General features: G+C 49.5%; 4 protein-coding genes, 1 non-coding gene and 1 pseudogene across 8 annotated transcripts; 3 read left to right on the top strand and 3 right to left on the bottom strand.

Annotated features, from left to right (window-relative positions):
- Positions 1-1447: 1447 nt before the first annotated feature.
- On the bottom strand, positions 1448-7869 carry LBHD1 (LBH domain containing 1). The gene is made up of 6 exons (XM_045183155.2): positions 7679-7869; positions 7438-7600; positions 6294-6518; positions 3741-3865; positions 2214-2311; positions 1448-2127 (listed from the first exon to the last, which is right to left on the bottom strand). Exons 1-6 carry the CDS (start codon positions 7793-7795, stop codon positions 2097-2099), a joined length of 759 nt encoding a protein of 252 aa, XP_045039090.2. The 5' UTR covers positions 7796-7869; the 3' UTR covers positions 1448-2096.
- Positions 4053-6118, top strand: CSKMT (citrate synthase lysine methyltransferase). Its single transcript, XM_045183156.3, has 4 exons — positions 4053-4223; positions 4509-4600; positions 4703-4834; positions 4994-6118. The coding sequence occupies exons 3-4, from the start codon at positions 4768-4770 to the stop codon at positions 5647-5649; spliced, it is 723 nt and encodes a 240-aa protein (XP_045039091.1). The 5' UTR covers positions 4053-4223; positions 4509-4600; positions 4703-4767; the 3' UTR covers positions 5650-6118.
- Positions 4284-4432, top strand: LOC112317486 (small nucleolar RNA SNORA57). The gene has a single exon (XR_002976117.1). It is a non-coding gene; the product is annotated as a small nucleolar RNA SNORA57 (small nucleolar RNA).
- Positions 7870-9970: 2101 nt separating the features above from the next.
- UQCC3 (ubiquinol-cytochrome c reductase complex assembly factor 3) lies at positions 9971-12572 on the top strand. Of its 3 annotated transcripts, none has more exons than XM_024574394.4 (3): positions 9971-10169; positions 10260-10379; positions 10488-10627. In XM_024574394.4, exons 1-3 carry the CDS (start codon positions 10050-10052, stop codon positions 10602-10604), a joined length of 357 nt encoding a protein of 118 aa, XP_024430162.1. In that variant the 5' UTR covers positions 9971-10049; the 3' UTR covers positions 10605-10627. The 3 variants fall into 3 exon arrangements, with proteins under 3 accessions (XP_024430162.1, XP_024430164.1, XP_024430165.1); XM_024574396.4 differs by lacking the exon at positions 10488-10627 and adding an exon at positions 12435-12572 and having other exon boundaries at positions 9972-10169; XM_024574397.4 differs by having other exon boundaries at positions 9973-10169; positions 10260-10399.
- UBXN1 (UBX domain protein 1) lies at positions 12176-14900 on the bottom strand. 2 transcript variants are annotated; one of them, XM_024574393.3, is made up of 10 exons: positions 14753-14900; positions 14562-14649; positions 14368-14421; positions 14179-14273; positions 14014-14083; positions 13606-13797; positions 13464-13515; positions 13208-13321; positions 12488-12680; positions 12176-12318 (listed from the first exon to the last, which is right to left on the bottom strand). In XM_024574393.3, exons 2-10 carry the CDS (start codon positions 14618-14620, stop codon positions 12269-12271), a joined length of 879 nt encoding a protein of 292 aa, XP_024430161.1. In that variant the 5' UTR covers positions 14621-14649; positions 14753-14900; the 3' UTR covers positions 12176-12268. The 2 variants fall into 2 exon arrangements, with proteins under 2 accessions (XP_024430161.1, XP_024430160.1); XM_024574392.4 differs by having other exon boundaries at positions 14167-14273; positions 14753-14885.
- Positions 14901-16424: 1524 nt separating this feature from the next.
- Positions 16425-16980, bottom strand: LOC112317374 (mitochondrial import receptor subunit TOM20 homolog; annotated as a pseudogene).
- Positions 16981-17234: the final 254 nt, after the last annotated feature.

Genomic DNA, 17234 nt, shown 5'->3' with positions numbered 1-17234 from the left:
AATCAGCCAATGAGTGCATAAATAAGTGGAATAACAAATCAATGTTTTGCTCTCTCTCTTCCTTCCTCGATCTAAAAATCAATATATAAAAATAGAAAATCACAAGGAGCTTGGTGGCAGGGGCAGGGGGATTGAGAAAAAATAAAACTCCTGGATCCGACAACAGAGTGGTGATTGCGGGGGTGGGGCAAGGTGGAGGGTGATAAATGGTGATGGGCAGAGACGTGACTTGGGTGGTGAATACATAACAATGGTGTACAGATGGCGTTGTGAAATTGTGCACTTGAAATCTGTATAACTTTGGTAACCAGTGTCACCCCAATAAATTCAATACAAAGAAAAGAAAATCAACGGAAAAAAGGGTCAAAGAACATGTATAAAGAACACAAGGACAAAGACAAGGGGGAGAAGGGTTGAATGTGGGAGGTGGGGGAGGGGAGGGCCAGGGAGAGTAATGGGGGGAAAATGAGGAAACTATAACTGATCAGCAATTAAAAGAGAAGTGTATCTAAAAAAAAAGAAAATCAGAAGGAAAAGAGCTCTACAGTACTTATTCAAACAGAACTGCAGGTAGTGGGCCTGTGTAGTTTAAATCCACACTGTTCAAAGGTCCACGCGTCCACTCCCTGATATGAAGCGACGAAAAACAAACAAAATCATCCATGTAGAATTTCCCCCCAAAATGGTTAACCTAAGCTCCATTATGAGAAAACATACAGCAACACTCAAACCCAGGTGGTAGGACATTATTAAAGAAAAAAATACGAAGCTGAACTCTTCCGAAAACCAGAAAGACATCTAAGACCAGGTAGGATACTGTTCTCAATTTGTAGAAGACTAAAGAAATACAACAATGAAATGGAATGGGATCCTTGACCGGCCTCTTGACCAAGGGGGGAAAAAACAGCTATAAAGAACATTATTGGGACAACTGAGGAAATTTGAATATGAAAAACTGAATATTAGCTATTTCACTAATGTTAAGTCGTAGGTGTGATAATAGTATTTTTGCCCTATAGAAATATAGCAAAATTTAGCGAAGGAATGTCATCTGCAATTGACTTTCAAACGAGTCAGCAAAGACAACAAAGGTCCGTATTCATACACATACGTATTTGCAAATGTGCAGAGAGAGATAAGTGAAACATGTTGCAAGTTGGTAAATCCAGGTAGAATGCATATATAAGGGTTCACTGTACTAATCTTTTAACTTCACTGAAAGTTTGAGTACTGATCCTTAAGTTCACTGCAAGTTTGGTATTGTTCAAAATGCAAAGTTCTGACACCGGGCCCAGACCCTCCCTCTTCCAGGAAGCACACACTGATTAAAGAGGGCACAGAGAACACGCTTTTCCCCAAACACACCTCCACACAGGCAGCTTTTCACGCTAATTAAACACCCCAGCTCTGGCTTCCGACAGAGTTTCTGAAAATTAAAAGGGAAAAATAACGTTTGGTCTTCACTTTATTAAAAATGTCATCCAGCAAAGGAAGCAGCGACAAATACACTATAAAGTGATTTGCCCACCCTGGTCCCACAGAAGTGGCGGGGCTGGTATCAGGATCCTTACCTCCTCTGTCATCTCTACAATAATCTATATTTTGGTCAGAAATGGAAAGTTAAGAGTGTCACTCACTAGACAGACAGGGCTGTCACCAAGGCTGACTCCTTGACGCTTTTGCTCAAGTACACTCTGTGGTCCCCTTTCCCAACTGCCTTTCTCCACACTCTCACACCTCCGTTCATGGCCATCCCCATCCCTACATTCAATCACACACATCTCAGCGAGAACTCCAGGGCTTTATTTCAAACGGAGTTAACTGCTAAGAAGCCCCCTCTCTGATCTTTCTTTTCCACTCTTCCTCTCAACACCTCCTTCCACAGCAGGTCACTGGGTCGCTACGGAAAGGAGTCTGGGGAGAGTGAAAAGGTGCAACATTTACTCCAAACTGTTCTGAAACCACCACTGGGTCCTCCTGGCTCCAGCTGAGAATCTTCTGGTGAAAGGGGTAAGATTTAGCTCCCTTCTTCAAGGTCCTCCATATCTACATCCTGGGGGGCTTTGGTCTTCTTTTGAGATTTGGGCTGTGGTTCATTAGTCCTGGTTGGCTTTGCAGGGATTTCCACTGAGCAAAGAGAAAGAAGAAGCATTAAAGAACCCAAGTGGATCCAGGCTGCCCCCTCACCCCCCACCTCGGTATCCCACCCTCACCTTCCATGGCTGCTTTCTCTTTCTGGGAAAGACGAATCTGCTGGAGGAGTTTTCTGCGCTTCTTCCCAGAAAGAGTAATGTTGGCACGTGCACTGGACCTGAAGGGTCGGTAGGAGCAAAGGTCCAGGTTAACCTGAACCACCACAAACCACACAAGTGGTTCTAGCTATTGAAAAGGTCTAGCTATCTTTGGAACCACTTCAAAGAACAGTTTGAAAAGCAGGGCTCTAAGGTAGTGAGTTTAAACTGAACAGATAAAATAGTTAACGTTAAATTTTAGTATATTGTAGAAACTTCTAAGGGGAAACTATTTTTCTACTCTATTCTCCATACTTCTGACACCAGACGTCAGGGTGGTGGTGGGGGGGGGGGGGTTCTCACATCAAACAATTCAATTCTCAGCAGTTATTAACATAGTGTCCTACAAATTTTATCCAATTCTGACATTACCCACCTGGAGATAGCATACTGTTACCCGTGCTTCTGATCCACCCGCTATAAATCAGGGCTCTCATCCCTTTTTCAGACTCCACAATTTGCTGGAATAGCTCACAGAACTCAGGGAACATTTACTTACATTTACTGATTTATTATAAGAGGATACAACTCAAAACAGCCAGATGGAAGAGAAGCAGAAGGCAAGGTATGGAGAAGAGGCCAGAAGTTTCTTTCCTTTTCTTTGTGATTTAACTTTTATTGTATTTTTTGCCAATTACCATTTAATCCCCTTATATCCCTCTTCCCACCCCCCACCCCCCTGAAATTTCCATCCCTCTCCAAGTGAGCTACCTTCTCAGCACCTCCACCAATTCACCAACAGGGAAGCTCATCAAATCTATTGTTCCCGAGTTTTCAGAGAGCTTAATCGCCAGCGCTCCCACGGGCCCCTGCCCCACCCCTTAGAGGTCAGCAGATAGGGAGGAGGGGTGAGGCTTAATTTTCCAATCCTCTAATCACCGGGTTTTTCTGCACACCAGCCCCACCCTGCATTCATTAGCATAAATTTAGGTATGCTCAGAAGGGGCTCCTAAGGAAATAAAGACACTCCGATCTGAAGGTTTTAGGAGCTCTGTGCCAGGAACCAGGGACAAAGACCCAAACATTTCTTATGATAAACTCTGCAAATATTGATGAAGAAGTCAATGAAAGGATGGGATGGGAACTCTTCCCCAAGGCCCTGGGGCCCCTGAAACTTATATGTAAAACCCCACATGTGCCTCTTAAAATTCCTCTAGTTGTATGCACATTTCTGTGTGCGCTTTAAAATTTACTTATAAAAATCTGTGTGCAGAGATGGGAAAGTCGACAGCTCTCAAGATTCTCAGTGAGGTCCCAGACCCAAAGAAAGGTAAGCTACCGGTATAGTGAGAGGCTATAAGAGTTAAGGCACAAACACAGCAGACGCGTCCGTGGCGTAAACGCGAGCGCACAACGGAAGCTGAGAGGTGCTAGCTGCTACGGAGCTCGGTAGAAAGAGGAAAGGAGAGTTGGTGGGGAGGACCCAGGGGAAGAGGGTTTGGCACTCACGCCCGCTTCTTGAGGTGGTGCTTCGTGATCAGCCCTTCGTCTATCACAGCCCCGACCACCCGGTGCTTCAGCCGCCGCTCCCGAGTCAACACCCGCCGTCGCTTGAAAAGTTTCTTCTTCAGCTCCTGCAGGGAAGGAAGATGCTAATCATGCAGAGGCCGCGCACCACGACCCGGGATCCCCGCACCCGGCGACTCTGGCCTATCGATCCCATCTCGGGCAGGACTAGAGAGCTCCGGGACGCTTCGGAAACAAAGACGGCGCTCCCACACAGTCACCGTTCGGGGCCGGTTGATCTTTCCTCCCGGACCACCCATGGCTGCGCAGCTTTGCCGGCTTAGGGTCTGCGTTTCCGCTCCACGCTGGGTCCGTATGGGCCCCGCCCCTCAGCTCTCCGCAAGCCAATCGTGCCTCGGGGGCGGGCCCTGCTGCTATATAAAGGAGCTCGTCTAGCTCTTTGACCTTTCCGAGGACTGCGGCAGAGTGAGTCAGGTGTTAGATAAGTAACCTGGCATGTAAGGGTTTGGGGCGGGGGTTGCGGACCCTCCTCTTCTTGGCGGGGGTCGGGCTTGCGGTCCCGGTCCCCGTAATGTACGGAGGCAGAGGGAAAGGGCTCCGGCCCCCTCGGCGTCATGTCTTCGGTGCCGACGGTTTCCAGTCCGCCGGTTCTATCCTCAAGCGCCGGGACACTGGTCTCGAAAAAGCAGGGCATACCGAAGTTCTTCGGGCTGCTCCACGGGGTACTCACGCCTCCTCCTTTTGTTTCAGGTCTGCGAAGCCGCCCCAGGAACCGAAGCTCTCCTATCCCCGCCTTTTCCACACCCGTTTGTAACCAATAAAGGCCGTTCGTACCGTTGTAGGTGTGTGTGTCTGCCCGCGTGCTTTTTTTTCCGAGGCTGCAGAGTTAGGCTATACGCGTTATCCCGCAAAGCAGGTTTTGCAGATCTTCTCTTAAATCTCAGGCTTTCTGGAAGTGCGGGCAACATTTCGAACAAGGTTCTCTGGCTGATCTTGCCGGCACCTCCGAATGGCCGCGCTGCGCAGAATCCTCCACTGGGCGACCCTGGCTGCTGGGACACGCCGCGAGGTGGCGGGTAGGACGAGAGTTGGGGAGGGCAAGGTGGTTTCTTCGTGCCCCGGGAGTCTACTCCCTGTAGTGTGGCTTTTGAAACCTCAGGTTACATTGCGCTATTTTTGCAGCAGCTTGATAGAACTCGGGCGCCGGATGACACATGCCTTCCACCCGTCCACAGGCTCCCTGGCCGGTAGCTGCCTGGCGGACCGCTGCCTCTGGGATAAACTCCACGCCCAGCCCCGTCTGGGCAGCGTCCCCACCTTCGACTGGTTCTTTGGGTACGAGGAAATCCAGGGGCTCCTACTGCCACTGTTGCAGGGGGCCCAGGCTGCCTGTCCACTGCGAGTGTTAGACGTGGGCTGTGGGACTTCCAGCCTGTGTACAGGCCTCTACACCAAGTGCCCACATCCCGTGGATGTGCTGGGGGTGGACTTCTCTCCTGTGGCTGTGGCGCACATGAACAGCATTCTGGAAGGTGGCCAAGGCCAAACACCTCTGTTCCCTGGGCACCGTGCCTCCCGCCTCCACTTCATGCAGGCTGATGTCCAGAACCTGGAGCCAGTGGCTTCTTTCAGCTCCTTCCAGCTTGTATTGGACAAGGGCACCTGGGATGCCATTGCTCGGGGTGGTCTGCCTGGGGCTTACCAGGCACTGTCCGAGTGCCTGAGGGTCCTAAGCCCCCAGGGGACCCTGATTCAGTTTTCAGATGAGGACCCAGATGTGCGGCTTCCCTGCTTGGAGCAAAGATCCCAAGGCCGGACTGTGACTGTGCAGGAGATAGGCCCTTTCAGGGGCATCACCTACTTTGCTTACTTGGTTCAAGGCTCCCATTAAAGACTTCTGTCTTGACCCTACAATTTTTGTTGGGTAAAGAGAGGTAGAGAGAGCTTTGCCTTTGCAAGATGGCTGGAAAAGGAGGATTTCAGTCCTGGCTTCCGTTTTCTAGGTGGGTGGCCACAGTATTGACAGTTTCTGTGCCCAGTTTACTCATCAGCAAGGTAGGAATGATACCTGGAGTTATGGGTTACATAAATAATAGCTGAAACATCAGTAAGGACCAGGCCCAAAATGAGTGCTGAACAGGGAAGATCCAGGTGGATCATTCCTCCACCCCCAGCTAACTGGCACGTAAGTAAAGAAGCAGCAGAAAAGAATTCTTAATTGGAACCCAGTGGCTGAGCCTCTAATCTCATTTTCCTCTCCTGTAAACAGGAGAAAGTTGCGAAAGGATAAGTAAAATTGCTCCAGAAAGAAACCTAGCTGAACAGGAACTACTTCAAAGGGCACATGGACCAAATCAAGGGGGAGGGTGGAGGTGGGGGAGGGAGGTGGGTTCACCTGGGGTGGGGTGGAGGGATGGGGAGAAAAGGCACACAACTGTAATTGAATAACAATAAAAAATTTTAAAAGATAAATAAAATGAAAAAAAAAGAAACCTAGCTGAAATGTTAAAGGAGAGAGAACAAACAATAACTTACCCTCAAAGCTCCTGGGAGGCAGGAGATGGGGGTATTCCACAGATGGGCTTCTGCAGACACGGAAGCCTGTGGGATCCCAGAGAGGACAGGGATTGGGTGCTTCCTGACACTCTGCATCCTCAGGAATCCAGGAGGCATCTTGTTCTACCTGTTCCTGCCCCCAGCTGAGTTGTGGGTTAATGGTTCTTAAGGGAGATCTGGGGTCCAGTGGGCTCCATGTCCAGCCTGGATGGGGGGAAGGGAGTTAAAGAGCCCATTGACAATGAAAAATATTCCTGGTCCATTGAATTTTTAAAAAATAAAAACTTGTGATACTTGTTTCACTTCAGGTCAAATGTTTCGCCTTTTACTAAAATAAAGTAAAATAAATGCAGGTTTATAATTTGTGCCTATAAAGTAATAACAGCAATTATAATGAAAAGCCTAACTTCACGACCTCAGTTTCCTCTACAGGGGAAAGTATATCCGTCATTGGATTCTGAAAATCTTGAGGTACAAGTGTTTATAGTTCAGTGCCTGGCACATAGGAAATACTCAAAGAAAAAAGAATTTTCTATAACAGTATGTAGACATTATAAAATATCTGCAAAAGAAAACATCTCAAATGTTAACTGTCTCTGGGTAGTCAGATTTAGGGTAATTTTATTATCTATTTTCCCCCAAAACAAAGTAAGTATTTTAAAATACTAAAGACTTTGAAAGACATGAGCCCTGGCTGGTGTGGCTCAGTGGATTGAGTGCTGGCCTGTGGGCCGGAGGGTTGCTGGTTCCATTCCCAGCCTAGGGCACATGCCTGGGTTGTGGGCCAGGTCCCTGGTTGGGGGCGTGCAGGAGGCAACCATGCATTGATGTTTCTCTCCCTCTCTTTCTCCCTCCCTTCCCCTCTCTCTAAAAATAAATAAATGAAATCTTTAAAAAAAAAAAAAAAAGGTGACCTATCCAACATCAGAACTGCCCTGTCAGGGTCAATTATGGTGGCCACCTTGACCTTTCCCTCCCATCTCAACATTTTTCTTGACTATGTTGACTGAACATCTGTGTGCCTGGCATTGCTCAATTCATCAACACAACTGAGTTTTCCATCTTGGTCCTGTCCAGAACTTCCAGGTCACAAGGGCCCCATTGAACCTGCCACTACCCTCACCTGGCTCTTCACTTTGGTCCTGGAAGCAGACCTGGGCCTCTTCTCTCTCATCATCAGTGAGCAACAGCAGCTCCTCCTGTGGCCACCGGAGCTCCCCGCTCTCTTCACTTAACTCCGAAGCTTCCACCACAAGGGAGGGCAGATGGGTGTTTTGAGAGACAACCTGCATGGGGACAACAGAGGTCTTGGGCTAACTTGGAGGATGAGCCAGCAGCAGGACACAGGGTGGGGAAGTACTGACCTGAACATCCTGATGAACTTCATTTCTGTCAACTTCTTCTCTGTCCTTCCAGAGAGGGTTGGTCAGCCTAGGACTTTCTGGATGCCCATCCTCACTGCTCCCTGGCACAAGGTCCATGGCTGCTGATTTTTAGCGTGCAGGGTGGTTGAACTCAGAGTAGAGTTCTGAACCCCTGCCCAGTGTACCCCACAGACTGCTCCTTTAATCTTCTTTGGAGTCTGGCTCCTTAATCACTTCTGAGGAGAGCAGGATGACATGCTAGGAGATTATGGGCCTTCTAGGGGAGGGGGAAATCCCAAGGCTGGGATAAGAGCTGTATTTCTACTCACTCCCTGGTGACACTGGGAAAGGCAGTAGGGATTAAAGCCCTGTGAGTGAAGAGCCTTAATAACAAATTTGTAACTTCCTGATTCCTTTGTTTACTGGGTTTCCCAAGTTGGCATATTTCCTTGTATCTTTTTAATGAATATTTATATAGTGTTTACTATTTGCCAGGACTCTATGTGTAAACTCATTTAATTATCCTAAAACTATGAGATATTGTTATCAGCTCCATTTAACAATGCAAAAAACAGGGCACAAAGAACTTAAATGTTAAATGACTGTCCATGCACAACTAAGGTGTTCTCCAAACTGGAATTTGGTATGTTACACAAAATCTAGAGTTTATATATATATAAATATATAAATATAAATATAGAGTTTATATATATATATGCTAATGGCATACCATGATGAAAAATTAAAACAAGCTTACTTTTCTTATTTAAATTTTTTTTTATTGATTGATTTTTAGAGAGCGAGAAACAGTTTGTTGTTGCACTTATTTATGTATTTATTGATTGAGTCTTGTCTGTGCCTTGGCCAGGGATCTTGGCGTACCAGGATGGCGCTCTAACCAACCGAGTTACCCGGCCAAGTAAACTTAACAAGTTTACTAACAAGGAAGATAAAGAAATATATAAGTACACCCTTTTCCACACCTAGTATACTTGGCTTTGAGTTTTTGTTCAGGACTTGAAGGGACTGAAGAGGGTTTGTAGACGAACTGATGTGTCCAAGTATCTGGATGTCTACTATGCGTATTGAAACAGCACGAGGTATTGTCGGAAACCACAGAGCACAACCCTAGCCTCCCCTCTCTCCCCTTTCTTTTGCCCTGGCCTTCTATTGATCAGTAAATTTTGGAACCGGGCAGTTAGTTGTAAAATCCACAGCAACCATGAAGACACGCATTGTTGGCCCTGGCCTGGTAGTTCAGTAGGTTAGAGCGTGTCTGATACTCCAGAGTTGCAGGTTCCATCTCTGGTTAGGGCACCTACAAGAAGCGACCAATGAGCCCTGGCCAGAGTGCTCCGTTGGAGCGGCTTCCATACCCCACAGGGTTGCAGGTTCCATTCGGCATCAGGGCACATGCCTAAGTTTGGCCTCCATGCTCTGTAGGGGCGCTGACAGTAGGTAACCCATGGATGTTTCTCTCTCACTTTCCTTTCCTCTGTCTAAAATCAATAAAAAAAATAAACAGGTGGTGAGGATTTTTTTTTTAAAAAAGCAACCAATTGCCCTGGCTGGTGTGGCTCAGTGGATTGACTGCCGGCCTATATGAACCAAGCAGTCGCAGGTGTGATTCACAGTCGGGGCACATGCCTGGGTTTCAGGCCAGGTCCCCAGCTTGGGGGCGCACCAGAGACAACTACATACTGATGTTTTTCTCCTTTCTCCCTCCCTTCCCCTCTCTTCAAATATAAATAAATAAAATCTTTTTTTTAAAGCAACCAATGAATGCATAAATAAGTGGAACAACAAATCAGTTTCTCTCTAAAATAAAAAATAATAATAAAAAAAGACACGCACTCCCACTCCGGACTTCCTGACAATAGGCCCTACACTCTGCCTTCGGTGTCAAAACCTTTTTTTTGTTTGTTTAAAAAAACGATATGCAGCCTTTTCTTTTTAGTTTTATTTATTTATTTTTAGAGACGGGGAGAGGGGAGGAGAAAGGGAAGGAAACATCAGCGTCTGGCTGCCTCTGACGCGCCCGCACTGGGGACCCTGCCTACAAGCCAGGCACGCGCCCCGACCGGAATCGGACCCGCGACCCTTTGTTCTCAGGTGGGCACTCAATCCACTGAGCCACACCAGCCAGGGCCAAAACCCTCTTGACATCTCAATCTTCTCGGCCAAATCTAGACTTAAGACCCAGGCGCTTTAGATTCTAAACGTTTGCTGATCGGTCCTCTCTAGCCCCGCCCCTCTCTATGGTGTCCGCTGTGGGTCGCTCTAGCCTGCGCAGGAGGTGGTGAGATGCGGGGCGGGCCTTTCTAGACTGTGGGAGACGGCTGAGGTCGCTTAGCTCATCCAGCAGTCAGCAATGGGGTCCTTGCGTAAAGTATTGATCGCAGTTGCGATAGTGGGTGCGTGGGCCGGCGTGGGCTCCGCACTCTTTGTCCTGGTGACCCCGGGAGAGGAGCGGGTTCAGACGATGCTGAAGGTGGGAGCAATGGAAATCAGAGATAGGGTGGGTGGGCCTGCGGAGAGCATGGGGCTGGCCGGAACTGCAATCCTCTCTCCCTGCCCACAGGAGATGCCAGGGCAGGACCCGCGGAGCAGGGAAGAGGCGGCCAGGACCAAACAGTTAGTGCTGGCCACTCTGCAGGAGGCAGCTACCACGCAGGAGAACGTGGCCTGGAGGAAGAACTGGGTGAGCAGTGGAAAGTCAACGTGAGCCGGGACCCGAACCAGTGGGTGCTGGGAGCTCTGCTCTGGTGCTAGAGTCTGAGGCGGCCTTTCTCTTTCATGGACCTGGCAGGTAGCCTGGGCCGGGGAGCTGCTGCCGAGTGAGCACGTTCCCCCCAAACCCTGCACCAACTGCACGTTCATGTTCTTATCGCGGGCCAGAGTCATCGGACCTGGTGAACTGAATTAGTAAATCGTGTTCCTCTATCCAGAGAGTGAGACGTACGGTCTGTTGCCTGTAAATGCCTAGAGTTCTGGGGGGTTGGTTCTGTGGGCGGGGATGATCGTGGCTCCCGCCTGCCTCGTTCCACACGTGAGGCTGAAGCCCAATAGGCACAACGACCACGTTTTCAAAACACACGTCAGGTCACGTGACCTGTTTGAGCATACTTTTGGCGACATTCTTGAACTCAGAACTGTACCGGAAAATCTTGTAGCAGTAGACAGATGCCCACACAGACAACACTTTAGGTTCCTGCCTTTCGAGATTGGAGTGGGGCTTCTTAACACGTGCCAGATGTCTCCTGTGGCCATTATTTAACCTTTAGAGCCCATTTGTTAGTAGTAAAAGCGTGCTTTGAGTCACATCTTGACTCAACTCCATGTTACAAAATCTGAGCCTTGGTCCTGATCTATAAACAGTGGTAGTTACCTTAAGGGCTGTCCTCAGATTAATTTAGAACAGTAAGGTGCAATGCCTGACAGAGCAGCCTCTCAGTAGATAGTGGGGCTTTCCCCCCTCCAGGTTCTCACTGTAGTTTCCCATCAGAATCCACTCATGGGATCTACTGGAAAGGCCACTGAAGGGATGGCACACAGCTGTCAGTGAGGTGACAGCCCCACAGTCAAGTCCATTGCTTTTGTCTATCTTACATCCTGGCAATAGGAAAAAAGGTTGCTTTATTAAATAAATTTAGCCAGACTGCTGAGTACACCAAGGTACAAACCCAGACATGAGTACTGGAGCTGTTTCCAGCTGCTGAAATCACATCACGAATGGCCCTTTCATAGGCCGGGGATGAGAGGAGTTTGCGGGGACCCTAGGCTGAGGTCAGCAGCAGCATTGTGACCAGCTCTCATGAAGGTGTTCAGCAGTTCAGGGCCTGAGCCCTAGAGGTGGGCTCCCCATGTGTCCAGGATCTGTAACCCGTGTCAGTTTGGCTAAATCACATGGTTCAGTGTCCCAGTCTCTAAAATGGGACACTGATTCCCATTCATAGGTAATGGTACCTTCACATCCCAGTTCATGCATATAAAAATACTTTAAAATGTGTGCTACGTATTAAATTTTCAATACTTTTTAGTGCAGAAGAGATGCAGCTGTGAGAGTCACTAATGTTCCTCAACATTCAGGAACGGCTAGTAATTCCTGGGGACTGACTTGGTTCCAGACGCCGTGCTCGAGCTCCTTTCACCCACATTGTGTGACCCCACAATCACCCCACTGACATGAGCAATCATCTCCGTTTCACTAAAGGGGGGAAGTAGGCTTAAAAACATCAAGGCACTCACTAACCAGGACTTCAGGCTTATGCACTACCTTACCCACAGGAGCAAAAGGTGCTTTCCACTGTATTCCCCACCCCTAGTTCCTCTCCCTCTTCTTCCGCAGCAAACTAATCAGACCCAGAGATTAGAAATGAGTCTCTTTGTTAAAGACTTTAACATGAGGAACAGTATGTACTCTAAAAGCATTCCCTTTAGATTCTTCCTCTGGCTCAGTTTGGTCCCTCCCAGCCATTCAGGAAGAAGTCCCACATATAGAGAACTCAGAGGGTCTGTTTATTAGGAAGGAGATGTCAGTGCTTTATCAAAGATGAAGAGGTCAGATAAGGATGGTGAGATAAAGGCCTCTCAGCTGGGACATTTCTTGGCCACAATGAGAACAGCAGAAGGCACAAGTCCTAAATATAGAAGAAAAAGAGGTTTAAACCATACATACCTATTTTTGGCCCCCAAAATTCCTGGCCTCACATCATCTCCTCAAAGTCCCTTCTCTCTGCATCCCTTCCTTTCTCAGGTATGCCCCCTCTCACACCCAAGTCCTGCTTCAGGTCCCCCGTGTCACCATACCCAGCTCCTGCAGGGGCCGCTCCATGTCAGCCTCTGAGAAGGCCCGCCGGGGGAAGCCACTGAGCAACTGCACCGGGTCCCGGCCGCCTCCAGGTTCCTCCCCACGGTGGAGCTCCACGTAGAGCCTGACAGCTGCCAGCTGTTCCCGAGCCCGGAAGGTCTGGGTCAGCGAGGTCCCGTCTGGCAGCCTGACCTAGACGGCAAGTGAAAGACTATGGTCAGTGTCAAAGCTGAGTGAGGCACCCAAGCAAGGGAAAGAAGAGCAAAGCTGGCTCCTCCTTCTCAGATCGAACCAACGCAACTACTATTAAAAGCACCTAATGAACAACTACTCAGGCTCTGCTTGACCAGGTATTGAACAAACACACTCCCTCCTCCATCGCAATTTAAGAAAGACAAAGGGAAGATTACACAAAACTACCTGGATAAATTCCTCATCGTAAATGAACGTTAGCTTTGCAAACAGCTGTGTAATAAACCCAATGAAAGCATGAAGTGAAGAGGTAATTGCTGAGTAAGAGGGAGATATGAATTTAAACAAGATTGGACAAGTGAAATTTGATCATTCCTAGGAATGGAGGAAGTAGGATTTCAAAAGTCATTTACAAAGAAGGGGGAGGTTTGGCAAAAGAAACATGACTGAAAAAAGCTCTGGGGGAGGTGCTTTCTAAGAAAGGCCAACATACGGGTGCCTGGAGCAAGAAGAACCAGAATCGGTACCTGTATGCGACACTGGTCGTACTCCCGCTTGGAGGGAGGCTCCTGGCTGGGAGAGGAGGGAACAGGTCCTGGCTCTGTTGGCGGGGACGGCTGAGAACTCACACTACCACCATACTGATGGAGAACAAAGTAAACACCGGATCAGGCACCCACCTACCCTCAGGAGAAACACCGAGCCCTTCCTTTCCCACCGATGGGAAAATGGGACTTACTAGGTCTACCTGCTCCATTACTCAGTGTCTTCCCAATCACCTACCTTCTTGGCTCTCTCTGCTTTGTCTCTTTCAATCTTTTCTCGGACTCTTTGCCTGAAACGCGGACAGAAAGAGGGGTCAGGGGTTGAGAAAGCACGTGTTGATTCCTTTCACATCTCTCATCTCACACCCCCAGCAGCAGACCTGGCTGCTAACTCTTCAGCCTTCTCCCTCCTCCGCTCCTCCGCCGCGCGGCGCATCTCGTCTTCCTGCAGCCGCTGTCTGGCAGCTGACAGCTCCTGCCCTTGTCTCCTGCGCTGCCGTTCGCGTTCCAACGCCTCCCGCTCCTCTCTCTCTTCGCGCTCCCGCTGTTTCTGGGCCACCAGCTCCAACATCCTGTATGGCAAAAAGGAAAAAGCTCAAGAGAAATGAACGCGGATTGGGAAGGTGAGTTTATGACAAGGGACTCGGAAAACAAAATCAGGAATCCTGTGACGAAAGAAAAAAGGAAGGGCCAAGAAGGGACGGAAAGAATGTGAAAAATTCGAGATTCTTTGATTAGACTGTGTGCCGGGGAGGGGTGATCCTCAAATACGCGAGGCCGTTCCTTACCTCTTCGTCTGTTCCTGCCTTTCCTCTTCGCTCAAGGGGGGTTTGCTTTCTTCCGCAGCGGACCCAGATCCTACAAACAAGCGATCGGTGTTACCACCCGTCCATCCTGCTCGGGCCCTCCCGAATAATCACACCGTGTCCCTCAGTCAGGACCTTCGGGGCCACCTTGCTCCGAGGGGGTGGGTTCCCGTCCTAGAATATGTCCGAGGGGGGTCGCTAGCGGCTCGTCCACGTCGGGGTCGTCTTCGTGCTCCATCAACCTGGCGGAAAAGGTCGGGGGGGGGGTTAACGTCGAGGCTGCCCCTCCCAGTCCCCAGTGCCCCCGCACCCGCACCCGGCGGCGTGAGCGCTCACCAGTCCATCGCGGCCTCGATGCCCTGGTTCCCTGTGAGGGCCAGAGCCTTCTCCCTGAGGGCAGAAACACCGTGAATAGCGCCCACGAGCCATGGTGACGGTCAGGTTGGGGCGGAGAGCCTGAGGCCAGGCTGGGGGAAAGGCCCGGACACGTCCGAGACCCCCGCGGGCCGGGGTTAGAGGGGCTCCCTTACGCGCGTCCCCTGGGGAAGCCCATCTCGATGAGACTCTCCAGAGCCGTCAGCTCCGCCATGACGCCGCCAACGCCGCTTCCGCGGGGACCTGGGGGGACGAGAAGGAGGGCGGAGGGGGTCAGCGCGGGGCGCCCTCGGCCCGCGAGCAATCCCGTCCCCGACGGTCCAGACCGGGGCGTTCGCTCACTCACCCGATTCCGGACCCGCCGCGGACACTGACGAGAAGAAAGCAGAGGGGAAGCGGAAATGCCCGGATCTGTTTGGGTCACGTGGAGGAGGACGTGGACGGGTGCCGCCGAGAGTCAGAAAGCGCAGGCCTGGGCCCTGACCGGGTAGTTCCGTGAGTTAGAGCGTCCTCTGGATTAGGAAGGGTTGCCAGGTTTCATCCCTGGTCTGGGACGTGCAACAATCAACCAATAAATACATAAATAAGTGGAAAAACAAATCAATCTCCGTCTCTGCCCGCCCCCAATCTCCTTAAAGTTAATAAACAAGGCCTGGCCAGTGTGGCTCAGTTGTTTGGATCATTGTCTTGTAACTGAAAGGTTAAGGGTTCGACGCCCCGGTCAGGGCACATACTCGGGTTGCAGGTTTAATCCTCGGTAGGGGCGCGAACGATCTCCCGTTAGGGTGCGTACTGGAGGCAAGGGATTGATGCTTCTCTGTCACATCGATGTTTCTCTCTCTTCCTTCCTCTCTCTAAAAGCAATGAGAAAATGTCCTCGGGTGAGGATAAAAAAAAAAAAAATCAATTTTAAAAGTTTTAAAAAACTTTAAGGAAAAAAAGAAAGCACAAACGTGGCCCTTCTGTCAGTATCAGACGGGCAGGGCAAGCATCCTGTGGGAGTCAGATAGAAAAATGGACCCTAAGCCAGGGCGCCTGACAGCGGTGGGGAAGGAGATGCGGCCCTGAACCCATGGGTGGAAGGAAGCCAGTTCCCGATGTGGTCCCTTGGTACAACTAGTTGGGAAGCTATCTGGCCCTGTTTATCAGTATTAGAAATGTGCATACTCTTTGACCTACTCAGCCTCTTCGGGGAATTGAGTCGTTTGCAAAATATCTTATCCCATCATCACCTCCCTGCTTTAAAACTCCGCAACACCCTAATCACTTAGGAGATTTAAATGCTGGTAGTCTGCCTTCCTCCTGCCCCCCCTTTTTTGTTAGAGCCCCATCTGTAAAGTGAGAATAACAATATAGCACCTACCTCAGGTATCTGGCAAGACTGTACTGTGTAAATGTTAGTAATCAGTGAGCAGTTTTATCTTCCACCGCTTGAGGGTAACTTGTATTTATTGCAAAACAGGCCCTCTCCCTCCTCCTGGCCTTTGCACCTACCAGTCCCTCTGCCTGGGATGTCCTGCTTCTTCTGTGGGCTTGGTTAACTCTCCGTCAGTTTTTGGGCTGGGCTCTTGGTTTTCTTCTTTCCTTCTTTTATTTTTTAAAAGATTTTATTTATCTATTTCTAGAGAGACAGGAAGGGAGGGAGGAAGAGGGGGACAGAAACATCAATGTGTGGTTGCTGCTCGCGCGCCGCCTACTGGGGACCTGGCCTACAACCCAGGCATGTGCCCTGATCTGGGAATTGAACCAGTGGCCCTTTCTTTGGTTTGCAGACTGGCGCTCAATCCACTGAGCCACACCAGCCAGGGCTTGCTTTCTTTCTTTAAATTTTTATAACTTTATTTGAGCCAACGTGATGACATGGAGCAAGATTTCAAATGCTCTGTAGGTTTGCTTTCCAAGGGAAGCCTGCTTTGTCCATCCCCACTTCACCTGCCAGCTCCAGTAATTACACCATTAAGCATTTATACTCCTGCTGTGTAGTCCTTGTTGATTACTTAGCCCACTACCTAGGCGTTTAGGAGGAGGCATAGTAAAAATAAGTTACTCATATTGATAATATATACACTAGAGACTTTTAGTATTTTTTAAGATTTTAAAAACATTTTTAATGGAGATTATTATGTTGACATTTGTTTCTCATTACACATCATTTCAGCCAAGCTCTGAGCACTTACAGTTCTCTGACTAATTGTTGGAAGCTTAGCCAGAAGCATCTGGAACAGCGGCGGTGGGAGTTTGCTGTAGCACTTGCAGAAACAGCTGTGGCTGTCCGCACACCGCAATCGCGTTGGCCAGGTGGTCTACACCCTTTGCATATTCACCTTGGGCTAGTAACTCTTCACCAAGCTGTATTTCTTCAAGGAAGAATTTCTGAACAGCTTCAGCATCTTTAAGGTCAGGTAACTTGGAAAGTCCAGCTCTCTCTTGGGCAAGCTTTTGTTTCTTTCTTCGTTCTCGCGGCCTGTTCTCGAAGTTGGGGTCACTCCGTCTCTTGCGGTCGCAGGAGATGCAGTACCCGATGAAGAGGGCCCCGCACACGCCGGCAGCGATGGCGCTGTTCCGACCCACCATCTTTTCTCCACCGCGGTGAGGGGTCGGCAGTCGAGGGGGCCAGAGAAGAAGCCGCAGGCCACGAACCCTCGAGCTGAGCGGAGAAGCCCGCACCAAGCTCAAAGTGGCGCTTGCTGCGAAGGAAAAGGAAAGGCCGAGCGCACCATTTCCGGCCCCATTTCCGGCCCCCTCACCCGGCGCCCCCCGGCTCTCCGCGGCAGTCTGTGCACTAGACTTTTAGATGATTGATGCATATTTAATCATCACTACAACCG

Source organism: Desmodus rotundus, chromosome 5 (genome assembly GCF_022682495.2).
Source record: "Desmodus rotundus isolate HL8 chromosome 5, HLdesRot8A.1, whole genome shotgun sequence".
NCBI lineage: Eukaryota > Metazoa > Chordata > Mammalia > Chiroptera > Phyllostomidae > Desmodus > Desmodus rotundus.
Note: the sequence above shows the minus strand (reverse complement) of the source record. Positions and strands in the feature narration are given on the sequence as shown.

Coding starts and splice junctions, on each gene's coding strand:
- UQCC3 (XM_024574394.4), top strand. CDS start 10,050: ATGGGGTCCTTGCGTAAAGTATTGATCGCAGTTGCGATAGTGGGTGCG. Junction 10,170..10,259: donor GGGTTCAGACGATGCTGAAG/GTGGGAGCAATG, acceptor CCCTGCCCACAG/GAGATGCCAGGGCAGGACCC. Junction 10,380..10,487: donor TGGCCTGGAGGAAGAACTGG/GTGAGCAGTGGA, acceptor TGGACCTGGCAG/GTAGCCTGGGCCGGGGAGCT.
- LBHD1 (XM_045183155.2), bottom strand. CDS start 7,795: ATGGACCTTGTGCCAGGGAGCAGTGAGGATGGGCATCCAGAAAGTCCT. Junction 6,519..7,437: donor GGACCAAAGTGAAGAGCCAG/GTGAGGGTAGTG, acceptor CCCCCCATCCAG/GCTGGACATGGAGCCCACTG. Junction 2,312..3,740: donor CACCACCTCAAGAAGCGGGC/GTGAGTGCCAAA, acceptor CCGACCCTTCAG/GTCCAGTGCACGTGCCAACA.
- UBXN1 (XM_024574392.4), bottom strand. CDS start 14,620: ATGGCGGAGCTGACGGCTCTGGAGAGTCTCATCGAGATGGGCTTCCCC. Junction 14,274..14,367: donor ATCGAGGCCGCGATGGACTG/GTGAGCGCTCAC, acceptor CTTTTCCGCCAG/GTTGATGGAGCACGAAGACG. Junction 13,322..13,463: donor AAGCAGAGAGAGCCAAGAAG/GTAGGTGATTGG, acceptor GTTCTCCATCAG/TATGGTGGTAGTGTGAGTTC.
- CSKMT (XM_045183156.3), top strand. CDS start 4,768: ATGGCCGCGCTGCGCAGAATCCTCCACTGGGCGACCCTGGCTGCTGGG. Junction 4,835..4,993: donor GACACGCCGCGAGGTGGCGG/GTAGGACGAGAG, acceptor ACCCGTCCACAG/GCTCCCTGGCCGGTAGCTGC.